At 34.6% G+C, this 12,411-nt stretch overlaps 1 protein-coding gene across 1 annotated transcript; it reads right to left on the reverse strand.

Annotated features, from left to right (window-relative positions):
* Positions 1-8,298: 8,298 nt before the first annotated feature.
* LOC115974540 (expansin-A11) lies at positions 8,299-10,269 on the reverse strand. Its single transcript, XM_031094941.1, has 3 exons — positions 9,851-10,269; positions 9,442-9,763; positions 8,299-9,160 (listed from the first exon to the last, which is right to left on the reverse strand). Exons 1-3 carry the CDS (start codon positions 9,987-9,989, stop codon positions 8,854-8,856), a joined length of 768 nt encoding a protein of 255 aa, XP_030950801.1. The 5' UTR covers positions 9,990-10,269; the 3' UTR covers positions 8,299-8,853.
* Positions 10,270-12,411: the final 2,142 nt, after the last annotated feature.

The following is a 12,411-nucleotide window of genomic DNA, read 5'->3' on the forward strand; positions in this document are numbered from 1 at the left end:
ATCAAAAGCTTCAGATCAGAGATTTATTTAGGAAGCTCGAGGTAATGCATGTTTCCCGTGTGGTCAACATAATCTTTATGTTGTATACATACAACATAACATAAAGAAACAAACTTACATACTTTAATTAAAAGATTCGATTCAACCAATAACGAAAATCAATAAGCCTAAAAAATCAACAACATTGAAAAATTGAAAGCAGAGAGAGAGAGAGTACAGGGGCGAATGCGAGGGAAGGAGCGAGAGTGGTGGAGAACAGGTGATGAAACCGAAAGTCCTGATCGGCGATCTTGAAGCAGGCGACGACGTTCGGATCGGTACCAGAGACGCGAACTGAGGGAGGGTAGCCGGAGCCGGAGGCTTGTGAGGGTCGGACTGAGGGACTGAGGTACTGAGGGACGGACTGAGGGACAGAGACGCTGAGGGACGAAGTGTGGGAGTGAGGGTTGTGAGGGTCGGAGTCGTCGGACTGAGGGACGGAGGCTTGTGAGGTTCGGACTGAGGGACGAAGGCGTGAGGGAGTGTCGGAGTGTGGTGTGGGACGGCGGCGTGAGGGTGTGGGAGTAGGGAGGGAGGCTGCGGCGTGCTCTGAAGACTGAAGAGTGAAAGAGTGAAGAGAGTTAGGGTTAGATTAAGGGGTATATATATATGGGGGGTAGTTTTGTAATTTTAGGTTCCGGGTTTTTTCGCGGGTCGGGTTTCGGGCCGGGTCTCGGGTCGGGTCTCGGGTTTTTTAATTAAAACCCGGACCCGACCCGGACCCGTTTCGGATTTTTTTTTGGAAACCCATACCCGACCCTATTTCTAATCGGACCGGGTAAAATCCAGCCCATTAGGGTCGGGCCGGACCGGGTACCCACGGATCGGGCAAAAATTGCCATCCCTATATATATATATATATATATATATAAAAATAATTAGGTCGGTAAAACCCAAATAAAATTAGAAGAAAAAACGAAGTAATAATGAAAAAGACAAATATACAATATATGCCACATGATTATTAGTAATTAGTTTATCAGGCGGCTACTTTACGTCACCTTCACCTAGTTAATGAGGTGGTCATTTTCAATTCTTTATATTTTTTATTAGGCCACATGATTTTTTTTTTTTTTTTTGAGAATGTATTAGGCCACATGATTTGACATGCAAGCGATCTCTTTACCACCAAAAAAAAAAAAAATTCTGTTTGACAGTTTGACACGTTTGTGCATTCTATCAATGAGATAACAAAAATGACAAAATTGAAATGATTAAAATGATGGGCTAAATTAAAACCGTACAATTTAATTTCTGAAAAAGCAAGGTTCAGCAGATAGCACAATGATAAGTCCATAACAAAAGCATTTATGGTGTTTTATGTTTGTAATTGTTTCGGAGTCACCTTCAAACACTACCTCTTCAAATCCGAGCTGTATTGCATAAAGTAATGATAAAAAAAATTTATTAGTTGACCATGTATGATTAAAGAGAAAACATACTGTCAGGAGGTGGCGTAAAAGTGTTGATTTACGCCACCAATCAGTGTTTGCCACGTCTCATATTTAAAGAAAAACCAATACACTCTAACACACAATTTAACTTACTCTGCACACACGTATCGGAGAAACAACACCAACACCTAACCCATTCTGCCTCACCGCAGCGCCATTGTTAAACCCACCATCCATTTCCGTATACACCACCGAAAGCTCTCACTCCCCAATTCTCCCTCTCGGCCCAAAAAACTCCCCACCGCAAACCCACTTCCGGAAAGCCTCCAAATCGTCAACCCAATATTCTCAGACCCATTCTGAACCGCCGTCGTCGCGCAGCCGCTATGGTTTCGGTATCAATGGGAAGCTCGTGGCGACAAACTGGGCAAGAATTCCGAATCAAAAGCCAAGGGAGTATACAATCAGAGTGGCTTACACGGCATTTCTCGAGCTTCGGATCCGAATTCGAATTGCTCTTTGATCCTTTTTTATTCTTTGTTTGATCAATGGGTTTTAGGAATTTTGTGTGGCTTGTTTGGGTTTTGTTTGATCAGTGGCGTTGATCTTCTGTGGTTTTGATCAGTAGGCTTCGTTGATGGTGGCTGGGTTGTTTTGTGGCTAGGTTGGTTGTGTTGGGTCTGTGAGAGAGAGATGATAGTGTTAAAGAATGAATATTTGATTGAATAAAAAAGGAGCAGAACAAACCTTGAACTTCGGTGCGATGGCGCCAGCTCCAGAACGACGCTGCAAGGGGTGGAGCTTCGGTGGTCAGATGAGAGCAAGAGGTGGAATGGGTTATGCGTTGGTGCTGTTTCTCCAGCTTTGCTCTCTAATACGTGTGTGAAGTAAGTTAAAATTGTGTGTGATAGGGTGTATTGGTTTTTCTTTAAATATGTGACGTGGCAAACACTGATTGGTGGCATAAATCAACACTTTTACGCCACCTCCTGACTGTATGTTTTCTCATAATTAAATATCACTTATAATTAAATACTTATAATTAATATGTGCTCCAACAATGAATTTTCAAAACTCAAAATCATATATTGCTTTGCTACAAAACTAGTTGAGATACTTAAAAACAAACTAACAAAAAAAAAAAATCCTCAACAAAAAAAAAAAAAATCAGTTGATCAGATTAATATATATATATAAATATATATATATATATATATATTGCATCCTTTGGTGCACTTGCTCTTATAAAGTTGGCATTGACTCTATCATTATCAACTACAAATGTGGGAAGAGCTTTTTTTGTAAATATATATTGCATCCATTGGTGTACTTGCTTCTGTAAAGTTGGCATTGATTCTATTATTATCAACTACAAATGTGGAAAGAGCTTTTTTTTTTTTGTAATGAATATTGTAAGGAATCCGTTGATCCAATCAGAAATTATTGGATTCTGTATCTACTATTTCAATATAGATGTATATTTGGTACATGAAATTATGAATATATATTCTACCAGCCCCTATTTTTATTTTATTTTTTAATATCACTTTTGATTACTAAATGGGAGATTGTTTAATGAACAGTTGACCTATCACATATATTAAGATATTATTTATAATTTTCATGATAAGATAAGATGATTATGCAATATTTCCAAGGTCTGAAGACTAGTTGAGGACAATTGTATAATATATTGATTTGGAATAAAAACTCTTTATAGGGAATAATATTAAATTCGTGTATTGATTTTTTTTTTTTTCTAATCAGAATTTACACCTACTAAACAAAAAGCATGTCTCCACCAATGAACATAATAGCACATATAAGCTATTCAAAGTTTCTTCTCCTTGATTGCATTTAGCTCCATAGTAATGGAAAATAAGTTTTGAACCCTACAAGGTCAAAAAAGATATAAAACCCATTCTTTCAAATTTCATTAAAGAAAGAAATGTTGATTTTAATGATGTTTTCCTTGTAGCACAAATTATTGCAATATTCGATGAAAGGACCTGCCAGATTCCTCTAATGGGAAATGAGATGGGGTATATGATAATTGATAATTGAGACATAATATAATAAGTTGGGGGGTCTGGCCAACTACTATGTCGCGACACTCTCTGTGTGTTATTGAATTGTCAAAAACAATTTGTAGGTTTGCAGATTAAATAATTACAAAACCAGCACCGGGTCCGGGGGAAAGGCAGGTGGGTGATGTCGTTAAGGTATTGAACTTCATTTGATTATTATTATTATTATTTTGGAGAAGAAGGATGTGAATTTTATTAATCTTTTGATTGATTTTACAAAGAAATTCACATTGTAATTATACTACTGAAGGTGTGGATATGACCGATTTGATCCTGGTTTAGACTCTGACTAACGGGTTGAATTGGGTCGGATTTGAGCCAGATGTGTGCGGATTATATTGCATGTGGGCTAAAAAAATGTTAAACTAAAATGAATTGTTATTGCTATTGTTGTCATCCTATGCTTTACCCTTCTTTTTTTTCTTTTTCTTTTTTTGGTTAACACAATATATATATATATATATATATATATATATATGTGGGGGTAAAGTTCGCCAGTAAACTGTGGGCCATGGTACCCGTACAAAGCCCAACTATAATAGGAAGCGAAAACACGGACAGAGGACCCCCAACCCAACCATGTTGGGCCGGGCTTGTTAAGGGGCGTCCGAGGAGGAGTGCCTCCTCGGACGCACCAAACGGGAGTCCAATTCACACCCTTTACCTGGAGAAAGGTCATCTAAAATGAAAGGAAAATGCTAGACGTTCAGGGGGGGCAACCACAACTGCCGCATTAAATGCAAGGGAGCTACTTTTCCAACCGCATTAATGTGGAGAGGACAGAAAGACAGTATTATCTTGGCCAGTGCAACTCACAGAAAAGGGGGAGGATGTCCTATGGGACAGGCACTCAAGTAGAGGCCCAAATGATCAACAAGTGTAGGGCCATTATCATTCGAAGGATGCTATATAAGAAAAAAAAAACCCCATGATCAGGGGATCGGAGGCTGGAGAGCAAAAAGTAAGGAAAAAAGGAAGAAGAAGAGAGATAAAAAGAGAGAAGTTCTGTAAAGAAGCCTAAGTTATTGTTCCATGAACTGTTATCCCAGGAAACTTAATAAAAACGTCCCCACGTTCAAACAGTTGCATGGCTTACTAACAATTACGTGCACTCTGTCTTGACCTAGTTCTTCGACCCACTCTCTACAAATTCATTGTTGAGGGTCTTTTGGGCCAGAATCGCCTGCTCACTGGGCCTGGGCCCCAAAATCTTTCTCCTACAATATATATATATATATATATATATATATTTAAACGCATTTTTTAAACATATTTTCCCATATTTTTCAATATAATTAAAAAATAAATAGAATATTCAAAAGTAAAAGTTGAATAATACATGAAATCTTATGTTATAGTCCGATAATTAATTCTAAAAGTTTACTAGACCAATAATTCCCCCAAAAAAACAGTACGGCAAATGCAACATAAAATAAAGTTAAACTACTTATAAAAACTATTAAAATATATAGTGCTTTATGAATAAAAAAATAGCTTGCTAGGTAAAGAAAAGAAAATAATTTGGAACTAAATTTATAATGAAGTTACAAAAAAAAAAAACTACTCAATGTTGCAATAGATTCGACATTAAAAATATTTATAAAGAGTGCACGTCAAGTTAACAAATAACATCATTTTTATTTTCATCTATAATATAAAAAATAAAAAAGTCTAATATAATTTTAGCATTTAAATCAGGGCTGGCTCAACAAATTTAAGAGCCTTAGGCGAAAACTTTAGGCGGGGCTTTTATTAATTATTTAAATATTAATTAGATAATATTTATTTAGCTTTTAATTTTTTTATATTTAGAATCTATTTATCATTCTCTTTAAGATACAAAATTACTAATTAAATTTTTACATTTAAGTTTCATTAACATTTCCTTTTAATATCACTTAATCTTTTAGTAAACATTTATAATTAAAATAAAACATGATCTGTAATAGAAAAATCATTAATTTTCTGGAATAAAAAATTATTTATCACATAACTGAACAAATTAATTTTAATACAAAATATATTATCCTAAAATTGTAATTTAATTAAATTAAGACAACACTCTACATATAACAAATTAATGACTTTCTAAATGGATGGGAAAAAAAAAGCAAAAAATAATAATAATAATAATAATAATAATCACTAGATACTCTTAATGTAAACATGTAACTATAGTGTTGAAAATAGAAGCACTAAAATAAAGTGGAATGCTTTATGTAAATGTGTAACTATAGTGTTGATGTAAACGTGTAACTATAGTCTACAATTCCCATGGGTTATGACTTCTAATAACTCCTGCAGATTGACATGATTACCTTTTTTTTTTTTTTTTTTTTTTTGAGAAAGGATTGACATGATAACTCATAGCATAGAAAAAAGTGGAATGCTTCCCAGCCATAAACGTGTAAAACTTGTACTTTGGAGAAAAATATTAAAAATTTTAAAAGTCTAGTAAAAAGACCTGGGTGGTGACTATGACTAGAGAGTGTTTAGTTCCAATTTCAAAAAAAAAAAAAAAAAAAAGAGAAACCCAAATCAGTGAAACTCAGCAACAAGTAAAAAAAAAAATAAATAAATAACCTTGTAGCAAGAAGAATAAAAAGAAAGGAAGAGCAAATAGAAGCAAACTTGAATGAAGATCAAAGAAGAGTAGCTAGCCAACAGCGAAGAATGCTATAAATAGAATCAAGATGGAGACAAGAGAGAAGCAAGGTGAGCAGGGAAACAAAATACTAATCGATTATGTATTTATAAAGACATTGATTCAAATTTTAAATAGGAACATTATCTCTTCAATTCTATGTTTTGGGAAAGGGGGTTTAAATTTTTTTTTTTTTTTTTTGATAAACCACAGTTACAAAGGGGCCTAATTTTCTCTCTTCAAGTGTCCTTAATTTTCGCTCTTCATATCAATTTATTTCTATTAGTGGCGCCTTAAATTTTTTTCCTAGGTGAAGGAGCTGTAATTAATTTGCATTGAAGGCCTTCTTTTATTTGGGGCCTTAGGCCATTGTATCAATTGCTTCTATGATTAAGCCGACTCTTATGTAAATTTACATCAAAAAATGGTCAAATTAAAAATTATATTTTAAATTTTATCATAGAGACTTGACAAAAGGCAAATTGGATAAGTTGGGTTGAAATTGAATTCGTATAAAAAAAAATAAAAAAAAGAGGTTCCTAAATCCTAACTAAAGGGGTGGTCTTATCTCTTAATTTCAATGCAAAAAGTGTGTCTATGTTCATGTACAATAAATAGTGTGACTAGTATTAACTCAAAAAAAAAAAAAAAAGTATTTACCCAAAACCAAAACGATTTTTATGCATGTATATTATTCATACGTACAGTCTTACATAGACAAAATCCATTATACTAGTACAGTCTAACAAAAAAGTAGGGCAGCTTTCATAAAGTACATCACAATCTAACAAAAAAGTTGAGCAGGCATCATAAATTACTTCACGTTCTTATTGTTGACTTCTTACCCTATATGCCCACTTTTTTGCCTCCTAGTACATGCTCATCAAGGAAAGGGGATCTTCCATTGTCTCTCCAAAACTGAAAAGGTACATGCAATCAAGAATAAGATAGAGAGTTCAAGGGGAATGGGCAAAATGAGCCTCTTGAATCACTTTCTAAATAAATGTTGTGATAGCCTAAGCACCAAAGAAGCTGGTGCCCAAACCTGAGTTCCCAAAGTTCAGCCTATATATATGCAAAGTGTTCCCCAGAGTAAGTGAGATGTTATATATGTTTAACTTTGGAAATGGAATTATGGAATTATGGAAGAATGAAGAATACAAGCTCTAAAAAGTTTGCTCGAGCAAAATGATCACTTAAGTGAATTTACAAATGAAAGGATTGGCGTTTTTTTCCCTAAATTTTACAGTTCTATTAATAATTTGCAAACTGATTAATAGAATTCTGCACCCAAAAAAAAAAAAAAAAAACCCTAAATTAGGGTTTTTTTTTTCATATAAAATAGAAATTTACTTTAGTCTAATCTCAGTATATATATATATATATATATACACACACGTGTGTGTGAAGCTCCTCCTTCTTGGAAACTTGAATCCCAAGTATTACCCCCCTTCTCCACCCTAAAAGAACTTTGTACTTATAAAGTGACCATCACGCTAATGGTGCACAGTGGTGAGGATTGATTATTCTTAACATTTAGAAATTGTATTAAGAGTTGTTTCTCTTCAATAGTAAACTTTCATAGTGTCTTTCAATTAGTATCTCTTTGTTGGTTATAAATATAATCTTATTCAGTTTTTTACTGCAATTATTACACACATTCAAACAAAAATTCATAAAATTTATTCAGAATTACTAATCCGTAAAATTTGATCTCGATTTATCAGGAGACAATTTGCATGTAACCCTTTAACAAACTCTTTGAGTGGTGAAAATATTGTCTTAAAGAAAGTGGTTCATCACATGCACCTTTATGCCTGCTTCATTTTGTTCTCCTTGTTCCATTGTCCCCTCTTATTTCCTAGCACGAGAAACCCTTTACCATACTCATCCCTTATTATTCTCCCCTGCAGACCAGGGGTCCCTCTACTAAAAACGAATTATTATTTTTATTGTCTATGCCATTTTTTCTCGGAGTTTTGCTACAGGCCAAAGAGTTGTGCTACATTTCTCATAATTTTTCACAAAAATATTTCACACTCACCTCACTAGGACACCACAACACAAAAAACAGTTTCAATAAAAAAGACACTGACAATTTTGGATTCACCAGACTTACAAAGTCTATCTGGGAACATATTACAATCTTTTACAAGTCATGATTGAATGGAATAGATTGGGGATTTGTAATCATCTTTGCCTACAATTTTACCTCTATACGCACCCAATTAAAACTCTGCAAGTACAATAGCTAGGTAGAATATGACCTTGAATTTTTCAAAAAGGTTTGCAGGAAACTTTAATTCCCAATTATGTAACCATTACAACAAGAACAAGATTAATATTACAAGCATATAAATTGTAAGTTTTCGAGTATTTCTACATGCTGAAGCTGCATTTTATTGCGCCTCTTATTGATGTGCTATAACAAATGCAACATCCACACAGCACCACCAAGTTGTGAGCATCAACAATAATGTTTTCTTGGTTAAAAAATGCACAAAACTGAGAGCCTTCTTGAGTCCATTGGTTTGCTCCCCTTCTCAACCACCATCCCAGAACTCCATGTCCTCACCACCTCAATAGACAACCCAAAAAAGAGTTGGCGGGCTGCTTGAGTAAAATATTAAGCACGCCTCTGCCGATTGATTCCAAACCCAAAACCCTGAACCCTAAAATCGCTTTCAGCTTAGAATTGTACACTACTGGAGAAGGTTTGGCCAAACGCCCAATTGGATGGCACAATGTCCGGGAACAGTTTGGTTTCTCCATCAGTAGTGATGACCTTGAAAGATAGAGATTGGCCATTAAGATAGGCATTGGATTGCCAATTAGCTCCCCAATTTCTTGACATTGCCATCCAATCAGTTCCTGAGCCTTTGATGTACATAGATTGAATAGATCCAGCCCCTGCCACATTAGTAACTAAAACAAGCTCAAAATAGTCTCTTCCGTTTATGGTGAATCTAACTCCACCATGTTTCTTGCATGGAACCCTGCACCATCAAAATCAAAAAAAGCATAAGATAACCATTCCATTGGAACCTTACACATTAACAAGATAGAAGAAAGAAAATGAGAACACATTTTTCACTACAACTACATGGCCCTATGGTGATCAAAGGCAAGTCACTTTCACTTGGGTCCACCACTAACACTACTTTTATTATGTATCAATCATAACAGGTTATGTCAATAGTTGTAAAAAAAAAAAAAAAAAATACTCTCTGGACTTATTGATATGGCAAAACAGAAAATAAACGAAGTTATATACAACCTTTGGAACAATACAGGCACAATCCCTCCTTTGTAAATACCAATCTTTTCCCAGGCAGGCTGAGCCATATCGAAATGTTGGAGAGGTGGGTTGCACCATCCTCCATTATTGCTGGGAAGATCATAGTTAGGAGGGCAGAAGTTTGTAGCAGTGACTGTCACTGATACTCCTTTCCTACACCACTGGTTATCACTTGTATAGTCACATATGATCCTGTAGCATTGCCCACATGAACCTCCATCATTGAACAATGCAGTACTCAAGGCCGCAGTCCTAGTCCCATACCCTGTAGAATATAAGTTCCCATATCCACAAGCTCCTCCTGTAGCCATAACAAAGAATTCATTAAGATTCAGCCTTGCAAAGAAAATTACAAAACGAATACCTTATTGAATTGGAGCTAACATACCCATAGTTCCTGAGGCATCACTGCCACCATAAAAGGTAGCATGACCTTTAGTCCACGTGGAAGGCGAAAATGCATTGGCATAGATAGAAAAATGGCCTAATCCAAACAAGATTGCTAATACAAATATGATTTTCTCCATTCCTTGCTAGACCAAGTACCCAATAGACAAATGTAAGCGACGTAGAGAACAGATTGGGAGAAGAGGGTTGTGTATGTAACTATGTATCTATGTTTATTTTCATTTCCAAGTAAAAGTGCTGCCTCTATAAATAAGGGGACCAGACTCAAAAATGCAACAACCTCACATGTGACCACTGGAAACAGAGAGAACCCAGATGTTTTATTTAATTATGAATTTTCTGTGGGAGACTGAAGAATTCTGAACCTCATTCAATTATTCCCACGTTCTCTAACTCTTACTTGCCTCTCACACCCACATGCTTTCCCCAACAGAAGGGCCGTGAATAAATCAAAATCCACAAACTAATTACTCTAATTCTTTTTTCTTTATCATTTTTTTTTTCCCACAAATTTCTTTAATGTTGGTTGATTCTACTTAAAGATAAGATGACATAGATTCAATGACTTTTTTTGAAGGTATATTTTTGCTTAGATCATGTCATACAAACTCACATGGCAATACCTTGACGCAAATGATACAGAGCATTATTCTTCATGTGCTTGGCACATGACCCTTTTGACATTTAGATGGGGATGAGTTGTGTTATGTTGATAACAAGGTTTTTAGGTCTCGTACAAAGCATCTCCATCGCCGCCATTGATAAGAATAGTGTTCCCTTTGGATTATGGACTGGCAGCCAGATAAAGGGCCCCCTCATTCAGATTGGAAAAAAAAAAAAGGTATTATTCTCATTCCCAATCGGGAAAGTTATAGCAAATCTTACTATACTTTTCACCTCATTTTGAAAGTAATTCTAAAGATAAATATTTGGATCTACTACCATTGAATCAAATTTGCCATGTGATAAAGTATCACCGTCACGCAAAGACGTGAAAATGTTCTTTTGGCAAGTGCAAATAATTTAAAAGGCAAAAACAACTGGCCATGATCAGCGCCAGTCCTAAGAATCTTGAAAACAAAAAATTAGTACTAATTGATAAAGAGATGGAAATGGCAATCATTTGAAGTATTCGAAGTCCTTGAGGCGGTTCGCACATTCACACTACAAAGGTGGTTTATCAAATATAAATTATGAAGCATACCAAATTCAAGGGATCATAGGGTTATAAATTTTTAATTTCAAGTGATTGAAGAAAGAAAGTCATCCATTTAGAAAAACAAAACAAACCAAAAAGAAAGTCATATCGAGCACATGACAGAGTAGACCAATCTGTGGTGAAATCGTATGCTACTATTTCGGAAAATTGTACGACAGCAGAGACTATAGTACAAACTCTAGGATGGTCAAAGGAAAATACTTTAGATAGTCCAATTGCTTTACAAAGGGATTGATCGTTTTTTCCTCAGTAGCAGCCTTTATTACTACCATTATGTTTGTTTCAGCATTAATGTTTTTTGAAAAATAATTCATTTTTTAGAGAGCATTTTTAAAAAAATTATCTCATTTTCTGATGTTTGGTAACAACCTTAAAAATGGGTTTGAGAATGTTTTATAGTATTTGGTATTCATACTTTTTATAACATTTCTTGTATAATTTAAAACATATATAATATATGTATTGTTTAAACCCACCTAATGTAATCAATATAAATAAAATAAAATAACCAAGAATGAATTTGGTTTTTAAACTAAAATTTTGACAACAGATACAATTAAAATTAGCTATCTAATTTTCACGATCTCAAATACTCATTTTGCTCATGTATATGAACGGTGACATACATAATATATATAAACCATACTTCTTATAATTCAAAATAACCATTATAACCTTAAGTTCCATTTTAAATAATTCAAAATGCCACATATGCCAAATAGTTTTACTGACAAACTAATCAAATACAAATAGTTTGATAAATATACCAAAAATTGTTATAGAACCGTTCACCGATCTGTGAGGAGAAAAAAAAATAAAAACCTTATTAAAGAACGGTGTTAAGAGGAGAAGAAATAGGGAGAAAAAAGAAAAGAGAGGTAGATAGAGAGAGAAATCTGTGGGAAGAGAAGATGCCAAAGGGGGTGATAGTAAGAGTGTGAGAAGAGAGAAAAAACAAAGGGAGGAGAAGAAGTGAGAGAGTTTATTGTGAGAAAGGTTAAATGAGCGAAAGAAAATATTTTTTCCTAAGTCAGAAGAAGATAATATTTATAGGAGTTATGCACTGTGTGAGAGAGAGATTGTTTTACTAAAAAAAAAAATTTGGAAAACAATCTATAGAAAATAAGCCGTATTTTTATAAGAGTTTTCCGTTGACCAATTTTCTTTTATGCTACCAAACACTGAAAAATGTGGAAAACTATCTTTATAGAAGGTTTTCTAGCGAAACAAACAGAGCGTACGATTAAATTATGTATCTATGCCATATTGGATCACACGCTGTTCCCCAGAGAAAAAAAAAATTTGTGATTTCACTAATGATA

This window comes from Quercus lobata, chromosome 2 (assembly GCF_001633185.2).
Source record: "Quercus lobata isolate SW786 chromosome 2, ValleyOak3.0 Primary Assembly, whole genome shotgun sequence".
NCBI classification, from domain to species: Eukaryota; Viridiplantae; Streptophyta; class Magnoliopsida; order Fagales; family Fagaceae; genus Quercus; species Quercus lobata.

Excerpts from the sequence above, each read along its gene's own strand:
- LOC115974540 (XM_031094941.1), bottom strand. The coding sequence starts at position 9,989 with ATGGAGAAAATCATATTTGTATTAGCAATCTTGTTTGGATTAGGCCAT. Across the intron at positions 9,764-9,850 it reads TGATGCCTCAGGAACTATGG|GAGGAGCTTGTGGATATGGG; the intron begins GTATGTTAGCTC and ends TTATGGCTACAG. Across the intron at positions 9,161-9,441 it reads GTGCCTGTATTGTTCCAAAG|GGTTCCATGCAAGAAACATG; the intron begins GTTGTATATAAC and ends TTGATGGTGCAG.